The sequence below is a fragment of the Fistularia commersonii genome, chromosome 3, assembly GCF_037954325.1.
Source record: "Fistularia commersonii isolate RoL2024-O1a breed Wild chromosome 3, RoL_Fcom_v1.0, whole genome shotgun sequence".
Classification (NCBI taxonomy): domain Eukaryota; kingdom Metazoa; phylum Chordata; class Actinopteri; order Syngnathiformes; family Fistulariidae; genus Fistularia; species Fistularia commersonii.
In genome coordinates this window covers 16,585,059-16,609,998 of record NC_141286.1, presented here as the reverse complement: position 1 = coordinate 16,609,998, position 24,940 = coordinate 16,585,059, and the positions used below count along the sequence as shown (strand labels likewise).

The window sequence follows — 24,940 nt, the reverse complement described above, 5'->3', positions numbered from 1 at the left end:
TCTCCCCTCGTTGTGGCTCTGCTCAAGCCTCTCTCCGTCCATGCTCGATCAGGCGCAGCCAAAGAGTAACAGCTACAGCGAGATGATAAACCCCACATCACACCCAGACACATCTGTTTATGCTAGAAATGACAAAATTCACATAAAAGTATGAAAAAAAAAGTTAACAAGGGTTTTAAGCAAGCCCACCGTTAATATTCCAATCTGGCATGCAGTTTTGGGAATTCTCTATCTTTTAAGTGACCTAGTTACCATCACAATATTTCTTCTGTTTCAGCTGCTGTACTATGATTATGCTTCATTCAAGTTTCCCTTTTTTTTTTACATTGAAAATACTTTCATATAAGCTTTTTTTGCAGAAGGGCAAACCAGACTTGTTGGTGAAGCTTTGTTTCCCCATTCTTATTCTCTTTTTCCGGAAATTTATTGATCATTCAGTAATTTGCAAGTACACCTCCCAATGTTGTGATGCACATAGTGTCTGAGGACTTTAATGTAAATTCATAGAGGATTTTTTTAGAAATATAATAGCAAACTAAAACATCACTCCAATTCCTATACAGGTTCACACTGCAAGAGACTGTAACCCAAATTCTGAAGGTCCAAGTGTTTCCTCCTATTCAGATTGGACATTTTGAGGGAGGAGGAATCTGTTATTTGCAATAAAAAGATTTGGAAAAAGGAGAAGAAAATAAACAAATCAGATATGCTTCTATAAGAAAATCAGGATCTCCATGGATTACATTGGTACATTGGTCACTGAACTTTTAAATGTTTTTTTTTTTTTTGTGATTTCACATACTGGACATTATTTTAGGAGAGGTGATCAAGGGGCTCATGAAATTTCTGCTTATAATTATTTATTCATTTGTTACTTCATCCTTTGACTATACCGCTGTTCCAAACCAATCCTGGCTTTCAGGGTTTAACTTGAACAGGTCGCCAGTTTATCACAATTTTAGTGAAAATGATGAGGGGAATTATTGTGACTGAGTCTCCTCAAATCTATGAAAGGAACATCTATTGTTTTTTTATCATGATAATGGAACAATTGGTGGATAAAAGTATCTCGATAAATTTTCGGTGAAGTGGACACTCAGTGGCCTAGTTTCTTATACAATGGGGGGGGACCAAAAGTTGACATGACATTGTTTTGACATGAAATGAAACAGGTTTCACCACAGCAGTGTACTGTCCAAAGGATCACTCATTGGTTAATGTGAAATTCCAAGTGTTAAAGATTTTGTCATATTCATTGATTAAGTGACCAAACAACATGCTATTACACGGAGGAATGTATTGTTTGTGCAAAATTGGATCTACAGTTAGGCCCAGAAATATTTGGACAGTGACACAAGTTTTGTTATTTTTGCTGTTTAGGAAAAAATATTCAGAATACAATTATATAATCAATGTGGTCTTATAGTGCAGACTCTCGGCTGTAATTTGAGAGTATTCACATCCAAATTGGAGCAAGGGTTTAGGAATTACAGCTCTTTAATACATAGCCACCTCTTTTTTAAGGGCCCAAACATAATTGTACAATTGGCTCAGAAGGCTGCTGAAAAAATAACAAGGCTGCATGGGCTCTTACCCTCGGTTACTTGTCATTAGTTAAGCAGTTAAAAGTTCTGGAGTTGATTCGAGGTGTGGCGTTTGCATTTGTAAGTTATTGCTGTGAGCACACAACATGTGGTCAAAGGAGCTCTCGATCGAAGTGAAACAGACCATCCTGGGGCTGAAAAAAAGAAGAAATCCATCAGAGAGATAGCAGAAATGTTAGGAGTGGCCAAATCAACAGTTTGGTACATCGTGAGAAAAAAAAATGCTCTGGTGAGCTTGGGAAAGCTCAAAAAGGCCTGGATGTCCGCAGACGACAACAGTGGTGGATGAGTGCAAAATCATTTCCATGGTGATGAAAACCCCCTTCACAAGATCCACTCAAGTGAAGAACACTCTCCAGGTAGTAGGTGTATCAGTATCTAAGTCTACCATCAAGGGAAGACTTCATGAGAGTACATGCAAAGGATTCACCACGAGGTGCAAACCATTAGTCAGCCTCCAAAACAGAAAGGCCAGAATTGACTTTGGCAAAAAACACCTGAAGAAGCCAGCCTAGTTCAGGAACAGCATTCTTTGGACAGATAAGACTAAGATCAACCTGTACCAGAATGATGGGAAGAATTGGAACAGCTCATGATCCCAAGCACACACATCTCCTGCAAACCATGGTGGAGGCAGTGTGATGGCATGGGATGCATGACTTCCAATGGCTCACTTGTGTTTATTGATGATGTGACAAAAGACAGAAGCAGATGGATAAATTCTGAAGTATATGGAGTTAAACTTTCTGCTCAGATTCAGCCAAATGCAGTAAAGTTGATTGGACGGTGCTTCACAGTACAGATGGACAATGAACCAAAACATACCGCAAAAGAAGCCCAGGAGTTTTTTAAAACAAAGAAGTGGAATATTCTGCAGTGGCCAGGTCAATCACCAGATTCCAATCCAACCAAGCATGCATCGCATGCTTGATTGTGTTTGTATAAAATAGCTACAATTCCTACATGTTTAATCGTATTTTTTTCAACCCCTTAAATTAAACCTTGGTCTGCACTTCAATTCCGTTGTTGTTGTTTCATTTCAAATCCAATGTGCTGGCATAGAGAGCGCAAATCATAAAGATTGTGTCACTGTTGAACTATTTCTGGGCCTAACTGTATATATTAAATTCCAGTAAGAGAACTTGCTGAAACTAGTTTCACAGGCAGCTCATAGGCATCATAATCACATTGAAAAAAATCAATATTACACAATTCTTTGGAAAATTGCATCAGGATGTTGAAGCAAAAACAGTTGTACAATGAGATGTTTCTGTCATTTCAATTTTGGAGCACTATTCATCACAGAGAAACTTCACTGACCTTCTTCTAATGGAATGGCATTGTATTTTCTTCTGACTTGCTCCCACAGGTAGCTGCTGACTGTTGCTCCTTAATGATAACACAAGCTATATGTCCAATATATATATTTTTATATGCTCTGCTTTCCTGTGACATCTTGATTTATCTACATCATTACTTTGAAACAATGGGTGGTTTTCCTGAAATAACATGATAATATTTTTGAGACCTTAAGGTAATGATTATTTTTAAGAAAAAGACTGGTGCAGCAGTTATCACTTCGGGCTCACAGCATGAACCAGTACCCTGGTTCGATTCGGACAAGGAGACCTTTATGTGTGGAATTTGCATGTTCACATGTCTGCGTGGGTTGCGTCCGGTCCAAAACCATGTTGCAGGTTAATTGGAAAAAAATGGGGAAATTGCCCTGAATGAGTTAGTGAATGGTTGCCTGTCTATATATGTATGTCATTTGGCCCTGCAATTGACTGGTGATCCTCTTGCCCGATGACAGCTGAGTTAGGCTCTAGCATCCTCCACGACCCTGAGTGCAGGATAAGCAACCGATGATGGATGGAAAAACATTTCTTTGACATAATCAGAAACCAAAAATAAGTAATATTCAACTTGACTTTGACAAATGACAAAATGGGAAACACAAAGGGAAACACTTTTCCCATAATAACATTTTAATCTCATTCATCTCATTCTCATTCATCTTCACAAGAACATAACTTTATATGGAAGGAATACAACATTTTTCAGAGACAACAGTTTAAATGGGAAAGGTTCCATGAAAATATGTCTTTTTTCTTTTCCCAAGATAATCTTGTAATTAATTCAAAACATGAATGGGTGTATTATCTGTCAGCAAGATAGTGTATGTTTATGGCTGTGCATGTGCGTAGTAAGCATATATTATCTTAAGTTTTAAAGGTGTTTATGTGTTACTTGGTCTCCAACTTGCAGTTGCAGCTTGTGATGGTATTACTATATATTCAAGAAACACCTCATGGATGCACTGGGACGCATCCTCAGTGATGTATCCTGGGGTTATTGGGTGTTTCGGGTCTCACGACATCATACACCCTCGCCCAGGTGACCCAGCCGGGGTTGATCAAGCCATTACTTACGTCCAAGTAGCAATCCACGGATCAGCCCTCTTAATCCAAAGCTACCAGATGGCCTTTTCTGCAGCTTCACTTGCAGATTGCCACTCCTACAATGCCCAAGCAACTCATGACTTTGCAAAAGGAGTGTTCTGCAAAACCCCTGCAGCCAATTTCTATAGGCTCATAGAAGGTTCTCCAGCCTCTTTGCCTGCACTCCCCCACCAGATCCTGTACCTTGGCTCATTTCCTCTCATTGGCTTCCTCAATTAGCTCTTCCCAGGGCACTGTTAATTCCACTATTATCAGGTGTTTTGAAGCCTCAGAGGTGATGATCATATCTGAATGGAGTTGCAATGTGTTGGGGAACCTCAGCTGATTTCCAAGGAGGGTGTCTCACTCTTCACCCAGATAGGGTTTGCTGCGCTTGGCAGGGCGTTGTAGACCACTTGCACCAAGAAATTGACTCGATGGAAATCTTCCTGCAAGGGTTTGTCTAGGTGATACAGTGCTGTAGTGCCCACTCCCACCTTGTCCACGCTCCTTGTTGCCAGAGTCCCACCACCCTGTTCACACGCTTTTCCTCCACCCCTGCTTGGACCTCTTCCTGGATAAAGTGGTGCCTTTCCTTGCGGTGGGTCTGGCTGATGAGGGTTTTTGGGAAGTAACCCAAGCCTGCTCTGCCTGTCGCCACAGTGACCACCAATGCTTATAGTCCAAAGTGTGACTCTGCCACCTCCACTGCCTTCCCCGGCCTTCCACTTCCTTCCTGTTCTCACCTCGATGCCGGCTGATGGCACCTTACAGTCCCTGGCGTCCCTGTACTCAAGGGCTTCCCTGGTGTGTACCACCATAAACTCGCCAGTGAGGCCACTGAAAGGAAGCTGCAGGATGTTGCTCATCCCATACAGTGCAGCGCTGGTGAGACTGTGTGGGAGGCTAGCCACTTTCAAAGAAAGGCACTGATCTTCCTTTACAGAGACTCAACTGTTGTCATTGGGACTGCAAAGGTCAGCAGGGGCCACAGGAATTGGGGCAGGATAAAATGCTGGTAGATCCAGGTCGTAAATCTACAAAGACTGAGTAAAGAGTCTCTTGAGCCCTTGTAGGATCTACCTGCACCCAAGGACCAATGATGTTGTAAGTAAGGTCATCCATATAGGCTCTCATTGGGGGCTGTGGTTCACCTGACTTGGTGAGGGGATCTCTGCGTTCTACCTCAGCTGACCTGACCACCGTGTTCATGACTATCGCAAAAAGGATGACCGAGATGGTACAGCCTGTTATTATTAATTTCCGAATGCGATGCTAGTTTGATGTTTCTGACCCAAAAGTAACCCTCATCCTGAAGTTACTGTAGTAATCCAGGATGAGGTCCTTGCTCTTACTGGGAACATGATGGAGGTGCAAAGCTAGCTCGACCAGTTTGTGCGGTATGGACCCGTACTCGTTGGCCAGGTCCAACCACAAGACAGCTGGGTTGCCTCTTTTTTCATGGGCCTCTCTGATTATCTGCCGACTCCAGCGTGTTCCAAGCAGCCAGGTGCTCCAGAGATCCATTCCTTCTGTACTGATGGGTCAATATACTTTTTCTTGAGGAGAAAAAGTCTTCATGAGACAATGCTGAAAAACACCTGCCCTTCAACACTTATGAGTGAGATGTCTTCCGAGTTCTCCTCTTTGGGGATCCATACTCCCTCAGCACACCTCCACTGGTCAGCAACTTTTTCCCTTCTCCCAATCACTTTCAAGATCTTCCAAAGGAGCCGTGGAAGCTCTAGTCAGCACGTGTGAACCAGATAAGGAATGCCACTGGTGCCTGGAGCAGATGCTGAGCAGGATGATCTCAACCTCCTTCAGGCTTGGTTTCTTCAAGTTGAATTCTGTTGTTGGGGGGGAACGGAGCTGATGAGAGCTTTGTTGGGTACCAGTTCTTGCTCTCTTCGGGAATCGCTCACTGTATCCTGGAGGAAGCGATTCATTTGCTCTATTGAGCACTCAAGTTGGCCACTGCACTTGTCCCAAAGCAGTTCTTTCCAAAGGGATTGGCAATGAAGGCTGCTCGCTTCCCCGCTCTCTCTCTTTCCCGTCTCCGATGCCACTCTGCTCTGCAAAGGGTCATCAGCTTCTTCTGCAGAATGTTTTTCAGTTCTGCAAAAGATAGCTTCTCCTCATCAGTAGCAGTCTTGTACTGCTTCTTTAGAGTGTGAGGTGGTGTATTCTGCTGGCTCTGCAGTGTAGAAGGTGGGCTTGGATTTGGCTTTCTCTACTTGCCCAGATCTTTTTGCGGCATAGCTGAAGATGATGATGGTCGTTGGTTTGAGTCAGCTGTCAGCATCTCCTTTGACTGTGACTTGGATGATGTTGGACACATCCTGGTCAAACTGCAGTCACTGATTCTGCTTGCTGGCTGGGGGCCACTTGATCCGCTGCTACAGAATTACTCTGCTGGGATGCTTAGTTACGTGGAGGGACTGTGCTCTGTGGGTTGCCTCCTGTCCGGGCGCGTCCTGCATCTTACCAGGTACAGGACCTGTACGTCGTACCTCATTCTCCCGCTTCAAATATTTCATTCTGGTATGATGGATTTTCAGGCCACGATGCACAGTTTTCTGCAAATACATGTCACGTTCGCCATCCCTCTGTTTGCATGGGTCGTCAACCTTTGGACCATCTGATTGAAGCCCCCCCCCCCCCCCCCCCCCCCCCCCTGCTTGGGTTCTCTCTTTCAAAAGACACAGCTTAGGCAGCTAACTCAAACTGTCCCGGGTGCCGTCTTTCCATGCTGTCAACTGTCTCTCCAGTGGTCAACCAAACTGTTCTTGGTTGTCACCAGGTCTGTTCCTAGGGGTCCCTGGCTGCACCAGACATTAAATATGCAAGAAATACCTCATGGATGCACTGGGACGCATCCTCAGTAATGTATCCTGGGTGTTTTGGGATTTGTAACATCATACACCCTCACCCTTGGCGACCCAACCGGGGTTGATCAAGTCCCGACTTGCGTCCCAGTAGCAATCCACGGATCATCACTAAATTCACAATATGTTTTAGCATATCACTGTTTATATTGATGACATAGCTAAGAATTGCATATTTCATTACATATTTATATACTTTGACCCTATCATTCAACTTTTAAAAATGTTTTCGCATTCTTTTCATTCAGTTTCTTGTGTTTGCTATGTATTATTCAGTTGGTAGTGAGACCCTCCTGACCGCAGTGTGTTCAAAATTCAAACATGAATGAAAACACATTTCTTGGAATTTGAAATGTCGCATTTAGAGAAGAAATATTTTTCAGTGTCCGATTTTATCCTTTTTTCCACAAAGGGGATCGAAATTTAAAATGTTTACTGTTGCACTGACGGCAGAGAGCCAACTTGGGCTCGGTCATGACGTCACCGGACATGCGCACTTCCCTTAAGCGGTCGCATGTCTTCCCGCGTAATGAAGAAAACAGCAGGTTGACGCTTATGAGCGGGAATATATGGGCGTTTTTTTGAGTTTATACGATGATAAAGACGGAGAAAATCCTACACCTGAAGAGCCACCGGGGTCGCAAGGTCCGTGTGGTTCGAGAACATTATCTGAGAGAGCGGGTTCCCTGTTACAGCGGTCTGTGTCAGGCGGACTGCCCCAGAGGTAACGTCAAACAACACACCGACTGACACAAAAATACCGATCAAAACACAAACACACACACACACACACACACAATCGCGATCGATATATATACCCGTCTGTCAAAGAACCATCCGTCGAAGAGATGTAAACACAAAAACCCCGCTTCCTACTCGAGTCGTATTTTGTGTTTGCCATGTTTGTAAACATTGTAGTGATCAATAATGAACTTAAGCTGTTTAAAGATTATATCGTCATCCACTGGAAGGTTAACATTTAGTGTGCCTAGATCGAGATGAATAAAAACATTGAATCTCAGCTGGAAGAAAAGAAAAATCACTTTTCAAAAAGGGGTGTAGTGCTAGTTGGGGGTTTTACGTCACTGTCGTAAATCCATATTGCCCTCCACACAGATGGCAAAATATTGCCAGTGGATTTAACCCACTATGTGGTGCCTGATGCCGGAGTGGTCGTCGACTACCTGGAGATTCTGGAGTTCAGAGAACTTCAGGGGATCATCTTCACCCAAACCGCCTGCCAGGCTGTGCAACACAGCAAAGGACGCAGGTACACACACGCACAATAACTGAAGTACTTTTTCAGGATCTCCTCCAGATTGTACATGAACAAACTAAAGATACTTCTCAGTCTAATAACTTCCCCATATTATATTTACCTCTGTTTCATTCGTGAACAAGGCTAAATAAAATATAAACATTGTTCATGTATTTGTCACTGTCCATCATCGACATCCTATAGGTAAGAAAGAGTAATTTTTCATGTTTACCAAGTAGAAACTTCAACTTTTGCATTTGGAAAGGTGGAAAGTGGAACATGGAGGACATGATTAGACTATTTTTGAGGATGAGGAATGGCATATTAAGTCGTATTACATATAATTTATTGGTATATCAGGCTCCATTAGAGACACTGGTTATCAACAGGTTGAGCTGCATGGATCAGCTCTTCTGATTCCTTTGGTTATTTCTGCTAACCAGCTTCAACCTGTTGTTTACAGAGACAAAAGCACATGAAGATTATGATGTTAGGAAACAACCAACAAGCCCCCTAAAATAAACAAGTGTAAACTGTATAAGCATAGTAAACAGCATTCAAATGACATACATTTTGAAGCTAAAATCAAAGCAAAAAGATGCTTTTTTTGGTTTTGTTTTGTTTTTGTTTGTTTAGAGGACCTTTTGTGATGTTAAAAGGTCTTTTGACTGAGGTGGTATTTGTGACAATGGTAAGAGTGATGGTAAGAATACTGCTCAGTAACAGGATTTTCTTCCATGCAGCAACTAAGAAGCTACAGGCGCAGTGAAAGTAACTGTCTGCCTGCTGTGGTCGACACCTTCCCTTCCGGAGGCTGCTTTCAAATTTTTAGCTGCTAATGAACGCCCACCTAAACCAGTGTTGAAAGTGTGAGCAGCGGTCAGCCTCATTATTTCAAAATTCTGCTGAAAAAGCTGAATTAAATATATATCAAGCATAAACAGGCAAGAGCACATTTTACAAATCTGATGAATATTCCAAAGTACAAAGTCCCACATGACTGTCAGTCTCCTTCCAATTTGATTTGATTTTTGCTTACACTGCCATTCCAAAATGTTGCATTATTAATATGATGAGGCTTCAAATTTGTTAATGTTAGATAGACAAGGCTGGTGAGGTTTGCTGATGCCATAGTGTGTTACTAATTGGAATTTTCCATTAATTTGAAACACTCAACCTGTGTGTGTGTGTGTGTGTGTGTGTGTGTGTGTGTGTGTGTGTGTGTGTGTGTGTGTGTGTGTGTGTGTGTGTGTGTGTGTGTGTGTGTGTGTGTGTGTGTGTGTGTGTGTGTGTGTGTGAGAGAGAGAGAGAGAGGGACAGAAACTATGCAATTTTTTTTTTAGAATTTGCAAAAGATTGATTTTCTGTCTCATACAGGTAGACTTTTTCGCTAATTTTGACAATAATCTATCATAATTACTGTTGTTGTTAACATATTATTGTGAGAAAACACTGCCTAAAATGATTTATACATTATCCATAAATATCTTGAATGTTAATAAGAAAGTATTGAGAAATCATGAGAATTCAACAAGAACTTGCCAAAATGTTAATCAAACAATAAGATAAGAAGTTATCTAACCTTTCACACCCCACATTTGATGTCAGTGTGCCTCACAGAGGTATTTGATATATTTCCTCTAAATTACTGTATTTGCTGTCTCTGAGCAGACAATACAACCGTGTAAGAAACCTGCTCAAGGACCCCCGACACGACTGTGTGCTGTTTACCAACGAGTTTCAAAAGTATTCCTACTGCCTGCGAGAGAAGGGGGAGAGCATAGAGAAATGGCAGAGTAGGTGAGTATTTATTTCTGTTCCCAGTTGTAACCCATGAAACTCCAGGAACTGAGTTTGAGCAGTATGACACAAACATCTAACACGAGACAGTAGAAATATGCGCTTTTCAATTTACAAGTCTATTCTGCCGTTAGAGCTTGACGCCTGCAGTATCTCACTTTCACTTGAAACAAGCATAATGAGATTGACTATTCAGCTGTGTATTTCGCTTCTTCCTCTTTTTAATCAAATATAGGTATGTTTACTATCAGACTATCAATTATTGATACTGAAATAAAGATGTTGGGAAACTATTTGACTTGTCAGTTCAGATACTGTGAATGAGCTTTTCTAAATTCAAATTTTCTTGATTGGAGATAGTGTAGTCGCATGATGGTACAATGCTTTTTGCCTCAAAGCAAGGAGGTTCCAAATCCATTGGCAGACTTTGACCTTTCTGTGTGGCGTTTACATCTTCTCCTTTTGTCTCTGGGGGTTCTCTACAGATTCTTCTGACAGTCCAAAACTCACATTAGGTTGGCTGAAGCCTCCAATAATATCAATGAGACCTTTAGTGGTCATATTGTATTTTTCTGTTTTTGGCCTTGTTTGGTCTCGGTTTAATCCCCTTAACCAATGACAACTGGAATTGCCCCCTTGACCACAACCCCATGATACTTTGCAGAATAAGATGCATGGACAATGACCAGATGAATACTGCTCTAATTTTCTAGTCCTTCCTCAGAAATGTAAACAGCAAAGTGGATTCAGCACAACTAGGCTCAGTCACCAAATTACATTCTAGGATTTACTTTGGAACCAAATGTCACACACAAGAAATTAATTCTTCCGACTTTGGTGGGCCCAAAAGGAGTGAAATTGGGGAGATAAAGTTGAAATAAGCTCAAGGTCATTTTTGTAAAAGGAACATTAAAGCAAATGCTGCGCAAATATTCTGTTACCTCATTGATATTAGATGATGAGAGACTGGTTGCAGCTTCCTCTCATTCTGCACAACACACCCATCAGTACCATCCTCTGAAGAAAAGCTTCATTGTAACTTATTTAAACTTCTCAGATGTGATAAAGGAACGTCCTATTACATGTTTAGAAGATGAAGTACTATCACAGTCGCTTCTGTCGACATAGATAGAAAATCTCAAAGAATCGGACTGACATGCAGATTCAATTAGTCAGATATACTTTTAGTTAATTTCCTTCTCCCATTTTGACTAGTCTTTACCATTTTCCCTTAATTGGCGAATGTTAGATACAAGTTGAAACAATAAAAATCATACACAAATTAACTTTCTTTCTAAATCATAAACTTTTGCTGTCAAAACAATTTTGCTGGAGTACAGTTGACTTAAAAAAAACAGTGAGGCAGTACATCAAAAAATTAGCAGGAAAAATGTGTACAACGTCCAACAGCTTCTGCCTTTGACTTCTTTGTACCAATGGAAAAAGGCTGTAGAAAGACAGCCATCCAACATATTCCTAAAACAGCTCTGATTTTATAATTGCTTATGGCGGATCCATCGTGATAGGTCCGGTAGCAGTTCTCAGATGAAATTGTAAAGATTGCAATTCAATACTGACACCAAATTCCTTTTCAAATTAGCTGATGAAGACAATAAGTGGGTTGGTCTCACTCCCCCTTTCCCTCACCTATTGGACAAAATTGTAATAATTATAAAACTAAATCTTATTATGTAGACAATAAATTGAAGCTGTTAAACAAAGCAGGAGCCCTCGAGAATCATGTGTTTTGCAGGAATTGTAAAACTAATTGTGAATGTTCTTAAACCCCAAATTTCCCAAGAGGTGAGAATAACTCCCTTGTGGATTTAAGAGCATAGCCTACAAAACATTTCATAAATGTATTTATTTATGTATTTTCTTCCACAATTATGAAATCCATCTATCGCATAATGTTGCTTGAGTGGGGACTTTTGAGCTGTTGTGTGGAAACAGTAATTGTTTTTCCCCCACAGATTAGAAGGTTGGGTGCAGTTCTGATTTAGGTGCTCAGTCCTTCATCTGAACAAACTTGAATATTTCATACAGGCCAATGTGACCAATGCTTTAAAGTAGATTCAAACAATTTCCACAGTTTATGGCATGTAAGAACAAGACAAACACCTATAATGTGAATAATATTGATTTGTTTGGAAAAATATAACCGGTATAATAGCATGTATTTATCACAAAAATACCTGCCGGTATTTATCAAGGATGCATTGGTCCTGCTGCTGCGTACCTTTGAATGGTGCTGTTTGCATACAAACAAGGCAGGAGGCAAATCATCACTTATCATTTCAGGCCCTGTATCCTTGCAAAGCAATCAAGATACATTTGTAACTGGACCATAAATCACAAAGAAACATTTTTTTCAACCCATATATTACATGGTGATTAAAAAACATATATCATTATTGTTTCAATAGAATCCATCATACCAATGCCAGTGAGAGATGAAGGAAAGATGGCCATGGTTATTGGCTCCCTGTGTGTGTGTGTAAAACCTTTCCGCTACAAGAGGCAAGGATGACGTGGTGCTATAAAAGTAGTGCCTACGGCACCGCCTTTTCATTCTAACAAAGATTTAATAATAACATTGGGACTGTTGATTATATGGTTCTACAATATTCGTGCACCTGATGAATTATATATGGTGATCATCCACCTACCGATATTCCAAAATTATTGAACTGTTTAGGTACTTGAAGTTGTGTATTTTCTACGCATGTAGGTGTGTGTACTTTGCAGCAGTATGGTATCATAACCACCTGGCTGGGATGAAGGATGTAGTTATGATCACCGAGGACCAGGATGTCATTGCACAGTACGGCAGCCTCAACTCCGGAGTGTATGTCATCTCTGTCCAGGTACGTTTCATACACACCTGTAAATAACCACCCAGGACTGATCTCTATTCAGAACTTTGCTTGGTGGTTTCTTGGATTTTTCCTTTGCTACCCAGCCTTAGATTAGCACTTGCTATTGTGATGCTGAGAGTCTGCAAAAAAGTCACCTATAAACAACCAGGAAAATTGCTTAAATAATCAAAAAATAAATAACAGAAAGGTAAAGAAATGTATTCATTATCAACCACTTATCCTGCACTCAGAGTTGTTGTGATGCTGGAGCCTTACCCATGTGTCATACAGCGAGAGGCGGCGTTCACCCTAGATGCAACAAATATTAGCAAATTTTGAAAATAATGAACACACACACAAACATATATATATATTTATATACTGTATGTAAATATCAAAGCTTATTGTCATTTCTCCACTTGATCTGGAGGAATTGAGAAGACATTTGTCACAATCCCACAGGGACATGAAATTAGCAATCTAATAATAATGATAATCAAGCGCAATATATGTATATATATATATATATATATATGTGTGTGTGTGTGTGTGTGTGTATATGTATATATTGCACTTGAAAGGCTGAATAAAAGGCTAATCATTTTCTCTTTAAGCTTGAAGGAGCTATATTATATCGCATTTTTGTTTCACAATTCTTGTGAAAAGGCTCATGATTGCAGCATTCAGCGTCATTAAATAAGATAATGCTATGCAAATTTAACAGTCTGTATTCATTTGAGTCCACATGATCATGGCCTCTGTAACATGGATTAATTATTCCTGCTTTTTCACATAAAAAATCTAGAACAAATGAATTTCACTCAGCTTGTGACCACAAATGCTGAGTGAAATTATTATTTATTTAGTTCAATAAATATATAAATAAACAACCTGGTTTGACAATGTTTTACTAACAGAAAGCAAGCCATGTAATTTGTCAAAAATCAGATGAAACTTTCAGCAGTTTCTCTCTGTTTACTTTAAGATTTTTGGTCCTTTGTAGATGAAGAGAACAGCTGTGTTACGTTGTTCCCAGTTTCTACAAGTTGTTTTGAACTAGCTGCTGCTCTGATTCAATCCATCCCTAGAGGCCCATCGCTTTTACAGTACTGAGGGCTTGTAAAAATTTTGAATTGATGGAAAAGCACTGATATGAAACTGTAATAATCAAAATGAGTGCCATTTCACTTACTACACTCTCATCCTTCCCCCTCCATTCAACAGCAATAACATTTGATTTATAAGAGTCATAATTAATGATTCGTTTCCAATTTGTGATTCTATTTGACAAAAATCACACACCTATCCATATGCACTCACTGTGAAAACACCTGTTTCACCCCTGTCACATTTGTTTGTTCATATCTGCTAATATCTTCTTTTTGCCAGGATTATTTACAAAACTTCTGGGTGGACCTGCAGGCAGCCCATGAGCTGTACAGCTCAATTTCCCAGGCATTGGAAGAGAAAGAGAGTGAAGGCACAGAGAGAGAGTTCACAGAACATCTGCCTGCTGAAGTCCTGGAAGCCGGAATCAAGTCAGGACGGTACATCCAGGTAGAGTGGGAATCTCTAGCTTCTGGTACAACCCTGGATATCCACCAAAACATTTTCATTCTGACCTAGAACCGGTACACAGAAGGCCGCTTTCTACAAGTAACTACTAAATATTAACTGAACCGCTTCGCCAGGGATTTGATTGATTGCCCCAAATGTGATTACAAGGACGACCCATTGTCATGCCATATATATTTTATGCCATATATATTTAACATATCTTATATCTGTAGCTTGAATCAGCTGATATTATTGATAAAAGAAGTAAATTGATTGGGTCCAATTTTCCACCAGATGCCTAATTTTCTGCATAGAATTTGATTGATAGGCTATTCCATTCTTATCTCAGCTGAAGTAGAACAGAGTGCATTTGACTTTTCCGAGGCCAGATTCTTTTAATTCTATGTCAGTTTTCTGTTTGACCCTGTGCTGGTTGGGAGACCAAAGCCCTCTTTGTCAGATTGGTTTTAAGAAACACATTTGTTATGAACTAATGTGTCACACAATTGAAATGACAAACACTTAACTTTCAAAGGCATGAAATAGTGTTTGCTGGCAGTGGATAATCTAAATATAATTGTTCATTTAATTTATTATACGATCTGCATTTGTTTGATTCGTTTATAATTGAATGGGTTAAATCAAAATCTGTTTAATTTGATGACTTACATGCATGAAAATGCAATAGCTTTGAGGTAAGATCATTATTCATATGTGTCAAATAATGTTCTCCAAAAACATTGAAATAATTCTGGCCAGCAAAGTGGGATGATTAAATGCCATCTGATTCTTTCTGAAATCACCGAAAATTAATTTTCTTTTTTTTGCCCTCTGCTTCTTCATTTAGGGAACTCTAAAGGTCAACAAGCACCGGGCTCAGACTGAAGCCTCCATCACAGCGGAGGGTTTCTCCAACAAGAGCATAGGTTAGGTTAGATTTTCATTAGTCTCTTTTTGTTCTCGTTTCTTGTCCTCTGTCCGTCATCTGTTCATCTCTCGTCCGCAGATCACAACAGAGAGGTTTTGGTGTACGGCTCCAAGAATCGTAACAGAGCTGTTCATGGTGACCTGGTTGTAGTGGAGCTGCTGCCAAAGAGTGAATGGAGGGGGAAGGTGACGGCGCTGACAGAGGGACAGGGCGAGGAGAAGAGCGGAGAGGACTCTCAGAGTATACCCATGCCTACAGGTATGACTGGACAGATGTCAAGAATATTTACAAAAGGAAATTGGGATTATATTTTTCCATTCTTCTCCACCATCGTGAGTTGCTCTTTAGCAGATTGCCATTAGATTTTTGTTTCACACTTCATCTTGGTGAAATGCGTGCTATCAGCATTAACCAATGAAAAACACTTTTTGTGACTTTAGAAAACAGGGTATTTTCTACATTTTTGATTACTTAAAACCACAGGTCGTGTGGTCGGGATCCTGCAGAGGAACTGGAGAGATTATGTGGTGACTTTTCCCTCAAGGGAAGCCACTCAATCCCATAGCAGGAATTCTCAGCGCATCTTGACTGTGCCCTGGGACCACCGTATCCCAAAGATCCGCATCAGCACTCAGCAGGCTGATGCTCTGCAGGTTTGGTTCACCGTCATGTAGCTACTAATCATTATTCTCAGTTATTACTGAGCATCTTATGTTGTTTGACCAGTTTATTTTTGTCGAGGATGGAGAAAGGAAGGACTCTGTATTTAATTGTTAATCAGAAACCAGCTAACCACCATTTTAAGAATAAGTTAAATTAAGTGCAAAATAGGAGCTGCATTCAAAATTACACCGTTGGCTTATGTCTTGATGACTTGGCTTCTCCTCTTCTCTTCCTTGTCTTGATGCTCAGGATCACAGGGTGGTGGTCCGCATTGACTCATGGGAAAGCACTTCGCTCTTTCCCAACGGACACAGCGTGCGAGTGCTGGGTCGGGCTGGTGAGTTGGAAACCGAGGTCCAAACGATCCTCCTGGAGAACTGCATCCACACACCACCCTTCTCAGATGCGCAGGTTAGGCAGGATGCTTTCCAGTTATTGTTAGTGGACCATTCTGTCTTTTAATATTCAATCACTTCAGTCCTGTGATTAGTGGTTGTTTTTTTTTTGTTTCTATGGTTTTCTGCTTTTGGGGTTTTTGTCTGTGGATTTGTTATTTTATTCAAATTTTCAGGTTTGTTTGTTTTTTCTTGAGTTATTTTGATTTTTTTTCCTAGTTATCTAAAAACTTAATGAGTTACTGGGCCAGAAACCTTCCTAAAAAGCTGAACAAAATAAAAGTGAAGCCTCCATCCTCGGTGGTTTTATGTCACTAATGTGCAATGTGGTTTCGCTGCCATCCAGAGGCTAATCATTGCAGCCCTTCTGTCCGTGAGGGCTAATTTTCTTAGTAAAGCAAATTTACAGGACAAGCGACAAGTGATTAATTGGTGAATAATTTTCAGCGCAAAGTGGGTCAAGCAGACTGTGATTTGTCCTCTTTCTTTTTCACTTCGTTTCCTGGTTCATCCAAAAAAATGATTTTTAAAGTATTTATTCCTTCTACGCAACTTGTACAGCACGACCTTCAGTGGGACAATCCAAAGAAAATTATGAAACATGTGTATTTCCTTTGTGGACAGCTGAGGGAGATGCCCGTCAACTCTCCTGAGAAGCCATGGAGGACAGATCCCACGCAAGTGGCCGAACGGCGGGACCTCAGGGAGAGTCATCTGGTGTTCAGCATTGACCCGCTTGGCTGCGAGGATGTAGATGACGCGCTCTCTGTTAAAAGCCTTGATGGAGGGAAGTTTTTGGAACTTGGGGTCCACATTGCTGATGTGACCCACTTTGTCAAGGAAGGTTCGATCACTGATTTGGAGGCCCGAGGCAGGTAAGGTAGCGTTTTTAGCATCACACTGCTAGTCATTCACAGGTGGTGCTGAACTGATTGAGTACACTTTGACATTTGTGAGAAAAAATATCCCAAAATAGGTGTTGGTATTGGTAATATCGTTTATCAATCAAGCACCATGTAGTTAAAGGAGGGGTGGGAAAAAATATTGTTTATCAATCAAGTACCATGTAGTTAAAGGAGGGGTGGGAAAAAAAGGAAAAAAAGCGGGTACTTTTGCATACTTATTGAACCTTTAGGCTTTAATTTTTAAAAGCCTATGTAATTAATATCTTGTACTATTCATTGACCTTGTTATTCAAGAAAGACACCAAAACAAATCTGTTTAGCACACAAGTGTTATATACTCTATATATGGACTGACATTGATGAGTGTGGCATTTTTGCTTTCAATTCATCAAGTCTTTTTTGCACTATTGGTTTAGTTTGGTTCTAATCATTTTATACTTTCATATCGTTGTCAAATGTGATAATCCGCACATGCACTCAAAGTCCAATAATGCCTCTTTAAACGGCTTGTATGTTTACTTTGTTTTGTTCTTTTTCATTCCTCCTCACCGTCCAAAACTCTTTTTACTCTTTTGAGAACATTTAGTTTGTAAAATATATCACTTAATATGGTCTCCACCATTATCATCACTTATTGATGAATTGTGACAACAGTGAAAGTAATTAGAGTTGGAAAATCAATGGCGCCAAACTCTGAATATTGATTCAAAGCAAAGCATGATTTGACCTAAATTTATTCATACTTGTTCCCTTTTAATATTCCCATTCTATGCATCTCCAAGGGCTACAACCTACTACCTTGCCGACCGCCGCTATGACATGTTGCCAGCTGTTCTCAGCTCAGATCTCTGCTCTCTGCTCGGGGGAGTCGACAGGTCAGTGGGCTCGCATTCCCGTAGTCAGACCTAACCCATTTTGCCTCAGATAAGCGCTTGCATGTAGAGCTATATTTTCAAAAAAGTGGTGTTAACTCGTTATCAGATGCTAACAACTTTGCAAGCTTAAACACCCACTGCAGCTTTGTTGACTGTTTCCAGCAAATGTGCAAGGTGGGGTAAGATGGTAAATGTAGACAGTGTGTGTGGGGGGTTTCAACTACTCCTCTAATGTAACTCAGCCATTAACTGATAACTCAGCCTCTGCCATTTATAAAAGCTCCACTTTTCTTTTGCATTTGTAGTTGGCCTTGTCACATGTTGCTTTGGGGCTACATTATAATAAGTAATCATGTCTTCATTCATAATCCAGATATGCCATGAGTGTACTATGGGTGCTGGATGCCCAAACCCTCAGTGTCAACAGCGTGTGGTACGGTCGCACGGTCATCCGTTCGACCTACCAGCTACACTATGAACTGGCCCAAGCTCTCCTTAATGGAGAGCAATCCGAGGTTCCAGAACTGTTGCCACTGAGCTCTGACGAGAGGAGGGCTAAGCAGGTCGAGCTCATCCTGGCTCTGGAGAGGCTGACACACATAGCCCGACACCTGCGGGCACAAAGGGACCAGGGGGGTGCTCTGGAGCTGGAAGGGGTAGAGGTAAGGCTGCTTTGTTATGATTTGCGATTGTATTCTTTATTTGCTTCAGAGACAGGAAATACCACAAAGGCGGAAGGGTAGTCAGAACCGTTCTCTTACAGTATTTGGAAGTATTACATTAATTTTAATTGTACTTTATTAATCCCTTGTGGGGAAATGCCTTCATTACATTTAACCCATCATGGGTGAACCATGAGCAGTTGGCTGCCATCCATTAGCGCCAGTAAGACAGATAAGGGTTCATTGTCTTGCTCAACAACACTTCGGGACTCTAGGAGTAGCTGAGATTTGAAGCAGGAATGTTCGGTTCCAAGGGCGATTGCAAAATTAGCAAACAAGAAATTAAAAAAACACCACAAAGAAATAAAGAGGAAAAGAGCAGAAACATGATGGTTTGTTGAGGTTACAGATCTTCCAGGGTATCCATTGTTGGCCTAACATTTGCCATACTTTTTGGTTCAATGGTTAAACTGTGACAAGGCACTGTATTATTTGTCTCAGGGCATTATGGAAAGCTGTGGTTTAACATATTCTGACATTCGTAATCTAAAAAACGGACCCATCACCATTAGCCTGTCCTATCCTGCCATACAATTCCTTCCCAGGTTCGTGCTCAGCTGGACGAGGAGAGGAACATCACAGCTCTGGTCCCTCGTCAGCCCTTGGAGGTCCACGAGACCGTAGCGGAGTGCATGATTTACGCCAACCACTGGGTGGCATGCAAGATCCAGGAAACGTTTCCTCACCAGGCCCTTCTGCGCTGTCACCCACCACCACGACAGGAATTCTTCAGTGAGCTGGTGGGGAGTGCCAAGACCAGGGGCTTCACCATCAACACCAGGTGTGTCTCAAACTTGTGTTTTGATTTTATTTGTTATGTCAGTGTTTTCTCCCATAATACTTGGTCAGTAGAGTAACTCAAGTTATACTCTTATCAGGGGTTTCTACATTACATCACATTATACTACTACCTTGTAATCCCTAAACACAGTTGATCAGCTTGCAGTTATGACAAAAAAAAGAGTGGACAACACTTATTGTATTTCAAGACTTAATGTACCTCTGCAGGTCCAACAAGGCTTTAGCAGACTCTCTGGATCAAGCTGTGGACCCGCAGGACCCACTACTCAACCGACTGCTCAGAATGATGGCCACTCAGGCCATGTCTCAGGCTCTGTACTGCTCTACTGGCGCTCTTTCCCAAGACCAGTATTACCACTACGGTACACCACCAGTTTGATTACCAATTTCTCCAACCATAATAAGACTTGTCAGACAGTGAAACTTATTCAATCACAGAGAAAGGTTAATCTTTGGGTCATGTGAGGAGAGACTGGTTGTTTACAGTCTAGGTGATTTCATTACATCACTGCATGCTTTTGGCACCCTGGAAAGTGGTTTGAGTTTTTTCTTGATAAAGTTAAATGCAATAATCATATTTACCTTTTAAATAATATCATTCAAAGCACAGGCATAATGACTTGCCTTTGAATGACATGCTGTATGACATTTGGTGAAAAACAAAGGGAAATTTCTCAAATGTATTTCAAAACACTGCAATAACATCTAATGAGCCATGAAACCTATAATCTGAGGACAAAATGTAAAATTAGTACAAGCCACCAGCAAATTACATTTGCGGATCGGGTGGTAAATTAGCCCCGGCTACCTGTCACAGTGGGTGTAGTCAGGATGCTGTGTAAAAGCTGGCTGAAGAAGGAAAGCAATAAAAGAACAGCAATATTTTTAACAAAAGAAGGCTTGTGGATGAACATGTTTAATGGTGTTCGTTTGTGTTCCAGGTTTGGCTCTGGACCGTTACACACATTTCACTTCACCGATTCGTCGCTACGCTGACATCTTGGTACACCGTCTTCTCACTGCAGCCTTGGACATGGAAAGGGGATTAGTTACTTGTAGAGCCATAGCCAGCAACAAAGATCTGGAGGAATTAGCTCATCATATCAACAATAAGAACAGGGTATGTTCCCAGTTTTACCGGATTATCTTGACTCTAGAGTGCACCGGAATATAAACCGCACCCACTAAATTTTAAAAGAAGGTTTTTTTTTGGTTTTTTACATATATTAGCTGCACCAGACTCTAAGTTGCAGGTATGAGATATTTGCTCAGAAAGATTTCCAAAATGTTTATTTACATACCTTAATTGATTGTTTCCAAAGGGTACCTGGACACGGCGTTAAAACTACTGATCAAACAAAACAGAAAAGTCATAGATGTCATTAATTATCCTCCTGTGCATTGAGACCACTGAAGTCTTCTTGAGTGTCAGAGTTGAAGAGTCTCAGAAAATCTCGATTGTATATTTTTTCAGTCTCTGTCGGTGTCGCTCGCAATGTCACTTTCATCTCGAGGCAAAGTTACCTCTGAATTTGTCCTGCTCTCTTCACTCAGCCGTCCAGTCTTTTGAAACCTATTGGTGATAGTGGATTCTTTCACTGCTCTATGCTGTTAGGATCCACTGGCAGACCTCAGAAGAGGATGCTCTTCACATGCAGCCAGTTTTTGTGAATGATTTCTCACTGCTGGTCATCCAATCCTCCCACTCACCTCAGAGTGCTGCTTTAAATGCACGATTCACACTGATGTCGAGTGGCTGCAAAAGCGTAGTTGTACCTCCAGGAATCAAGCTGGAACTGAGTTTGTTCTCTTGATGGCTGCTTTCACAGAATCTGTTATATGGGCCCTCATACTGTCAAAACAAGCAATGCTTTTTTCCAGTGTTGATGGCCATAAGTGAAGAAAATTATTGTATAAGCCGCAGGATTCAAAGCATGGGGAAAAAAGTAGCGGCCTATAGTCCAGAAAATACGATACATGCTTTAGATCCTCACTGATAATACAAATTTCATAACCAACCCCCCCCCCCCCCAAAAAAAATCATAAATCTGAATCCTTTGTGTCTCCAGGCAGCCCAGCAGGCCCAGAGGTTGTCCACTGAATTGTTCCAATGTCTTTATTTCAAAGAACGAGACCCTCAGACTGATCAGTGCTGCGTGGCTGACGCCATCATCTACGCCATCCGAGACAATGGCGTGCTGGTGTTTCTTCCCCAGTAAGAAACTAACTCTACAGGCTGCTACTGACTGCCCAGAATGCTTTACTTGTGTATATCTGTAACTTTTTCAAGGGATCAGTTTTACCTTTTCTTTTTAAACTCCTAAGTCCATACATGTCCTATTGATCCTTACTGCAAACATAGGTTATACTGAAGATGCATACGGTCTGATCATTTGAAATAGAAACAATCAACAATGGCAATTTCTTTTGTTTTGGCTGCTTGTTTCAGGGGTCACCACAGTGAATCAAATTTGCCATCTAATCTTATTTTCTATACCTTTTTCTCTCACACCAACTGAACTTAATTTTCCGCTTTCAGCATCCGTCTACCTAATATATTCACTATCCCTCCTTTCTATATGTCCATACCATCTCAGTCTGGCTTCTCTGACCTTATTTCCAAAACATAACATGCTAAGAACAACAGTCCCTTGAAATGGAACAGTGCTCCTTTCCTTTGGCCTTTTGATTTGTTCAGTCATTATTTCGTAAAGTTATTTTTCCACTTGTCACATGGACTTTTCAGTAAATTGTTTAAATATGTCGCTATATATATATATATATATATATATATATATTTTTTTTTTTTACAAATCTCTGGCTGAATTCCAGCACATTTCTCAGTTCTTAGGTTTCATTTTGTACTACCTTCTTGGTCATTTTTTTCCTACTTTACCCGATCCGGCTCCCTATGACGTGAAAAATAGGGAAAATTGCCATGTCTGGGTTCTCTCCTGTAGTGTTGATTCCTTGTCCATCCACAGGTACGGTGTGAAGGGACCCGCGTACCTCAAGAACCGGGAGGGCCAGGTTCTGGCTGTAGGACAGGAGGGTCAGTGCAAGTGGCTCGATGGCTCCTTGCGACGATATTCGGACCATATCACCACCAACACTGGCTGTGGCACGACTACCTTCACACTCTTCGGCCACATCACTGTGAGCCATTCACAACTTATTTCCACTGAATAACATGCTAATTATCAGCATGTTATTCTATCTTGCATCAGAGATGCAATCTAATGGGAGGTGGTATTTGGTTCTAATAGAAGTCTCTTTATTTTAGGTCCGCATTTCTGTCCAGTCGTCGCGATGTCACGCTGATGCTCTAAACCTGGAGGTCATTAGGAACGAGCCTCACCAGAGCATCCAAGAGCAGCAGCCCCGTCCTCAGGGCCGCAGCCAGCTGGTGCAGGAAGTGGTGCGTCTGGCGGAGGAGGCGTCTCAACAGGCCCAGGAGAAGGCAGCACAGCGGCCCCAGCTCTCAAAGGAGGAGAGGCAGTTCTGCCAGACCAAAAGCCCCAATCTGTACCTGCTCCTTGAGGAGGTGAGGGAGCAGGCTCTGCTCGACGTGGACAGATGTGCAGAGCTTTGTGCTTCAACAGCTTAGAGCTGCCTGAGTGAAGACTGCTGTGGAGATAGAAACAAACAGCCAAGGAACAAATCAAAACTACTTTCTTTATTCAAAAGGTTTTAGTAACATAAAAATAGAGATGTATTTTTTTTCAATGAGATTTTTGATTTTCTTATTTAGATAAACTTTTTGTAATTCAGGTGTATGGATTTAGTCTTGAAATTTAAGACAAATAAAACAGACAAAAAGATTTCCCATGAGTGCAAAAGTGAACTTCTTACATTTAATTGACTGAGTGAAAACATTTAACAGAATGGGTAACTGTCAAGGGTGCCTAAGAAGTTTTTCTTCCCATCTCGCTCATAAGGCAAGGGTCTGCTGTGAATGTATTTTCAATACTATGCTAGTTAATATTTAGACATATCAAATTCTAAATTGATACTCAAAGGTTATGCAGAGGCCACTTATAACTTCAATATAGCTAAGTATGAATGGTAAATTCAGTTCTATAACAATGTCCGTTATTTGAAAATAGGACATTAACGGGTCTCAAACTCAGTTTAGCTGGGGGGTGCTCGAGTCTGGGTCAGGCTGAGCCTAATCAAGTGTACCTCAAATAAAGTTTCAAATATTGCTAAAAAACACTACAACTTTCCAACTTTTAATTTTAATTAATAACAATTCTTCTGAACATTGGCTTACCTACTGCGACTGCTACTACTCTTACCTACTTCTTGCTGCTAGAGACCTGGAGGTGCTTCCCTTTGCACAACTGAGCCACATTTGGCTTGAGGGAGGAAGTAATTAAGATCCTTAGTATATCTTGAAGATGCTTATCGGTATTTTGGCTTTAAGTTCATAGTAGAAGAGAGCTTTTCACACAGATGTGCCCCGAAAGAGGCGCATGATCCACCTGAAAATCCTGAAAAACTCAGGGAAAGTGGGGGACAATTCTCTCAAAATATTCCAAGCTTGACCACTTTCCACTGACCTTCCTGAACTTGACTGGCTTTGACTTCAGAATTGCCCTGCAGGTCTAGGTGGACTTAAAAGCCTTAGCTCCAGTCCCACTACTTTCTAGGTTGCCTTGCTTGCAATGGGAGACCTCCCAGAACCTACCCTGTCCGTCTCTGCAGTCTCTCACCGGATTTCATGAGCCTCGATGCCAGACTTCAGGAGCCCCAGCTTCTTTCCAGTACCAAACTTTACTGTCTTCAATGCCCCTGCTTCATCTGCGTTGTGTTGTTGTGAACCGTTCACCCACTGCTATTAGCCTCAACAAAGAACTCTGTTGGTGCAGAATCTTGGTGTTGCAATTGGGTCCATGCCAACCCATTACAGGTCTGTGGTGCAAAAAAGGTTGGGGACCACTGCCATGAGTGATTTTTAAAAAAATAAAATAAAACCCACACACAACCCAAAACCAACTAAGGTAATCACTCAGCAAAAACGTGTGTGGGAGAAAAATGTGCAGGCTACAGAAGCACATCAAGTAGGGGCCAACAAAATATTGTCCTGAGGGCAGCAATGGGTCCATGGGCTGCAGACTTGAGACCCCTGCTATATAATGAAAGACACAAATCCAGATTCTGGAGGTTATTCAACATGCTTTCAGTATTACTAATACCTCCCCCTGTAACAAGTCTCAAGAGAGAGGAAAAAAAAAGAAAAAAA

At 41.1% G+C, this 24,940-nt stretch overlaps 1 protein-coding gene and 1 pseudogene across 2 annotated transcripts; one reads left to right on the top strand and one right to left on the bottom strand.

Moving 5' to 3' along the window:
• Positions 1 to 4,508: 4,508 nt before the first annotated feature.
• On the bottom strand, positions 4,509 to 6,585 carry LOC147235683 (uncharacterized; annotated as a pseudogene).
• An 854-nt stretch (positions 6,586 to 7,439) lies between these two features.
• Positions 7,440 to 23,913, top strand: dis3l (DIS3 like exosome 3'-5' exoribonuclease). 2 transcript variants are annotated; one of them, XM_086143848.1, is made up of 18 exons: positions 7,440 to 7,657; positions 8,050 to 8,203; positions 9,863 to 9,991; positions 12,723 to 12,858; positions 14,239 to 14,406; positions 15,254 to 15,332; positions 15,413 to 15,592; positions 15,818 to 15,987; positions 16,247 to 16,408; positions 17,017 to 17,267; positions 18,080 to 18,172; positions 18,546 to 18,834; positions 19,440 to 19,675; positions 19,903 to 20,057; positions 20,637 to 20,815; positions 21,765 to 21,910; positions 22,680 to 22,851; positions 22,979 to 23,913. In XM_086143848.1, the coding sequence occupies exons 1-18, from the start codon at positions 7,528 to 7,530 to the stop codon at positions 23,300 to 23,302; spliced, it is 3,153 nt and encodes a 1,050-aa protein (XP_085999974.1). In that variant the 5' UTR covers positions 7,440 to 7,527; the 3' UTR covers positions 23,303 to 23,913. The 2 variants fall into 2 exon arrangements, with proteins under 2 accessions (XP_085999974.1, XP_085999975.1); XM_086143849.1 differs by lacking the exon at positions 22,979 to 23,913 and having other exon boundaries at positions 21,823 to 21,910; positions 22,680 to 22,822.
• The last annotated feature ends 1,027 nt before the right edge of the window (positions 23,914 to 24,940 follow it).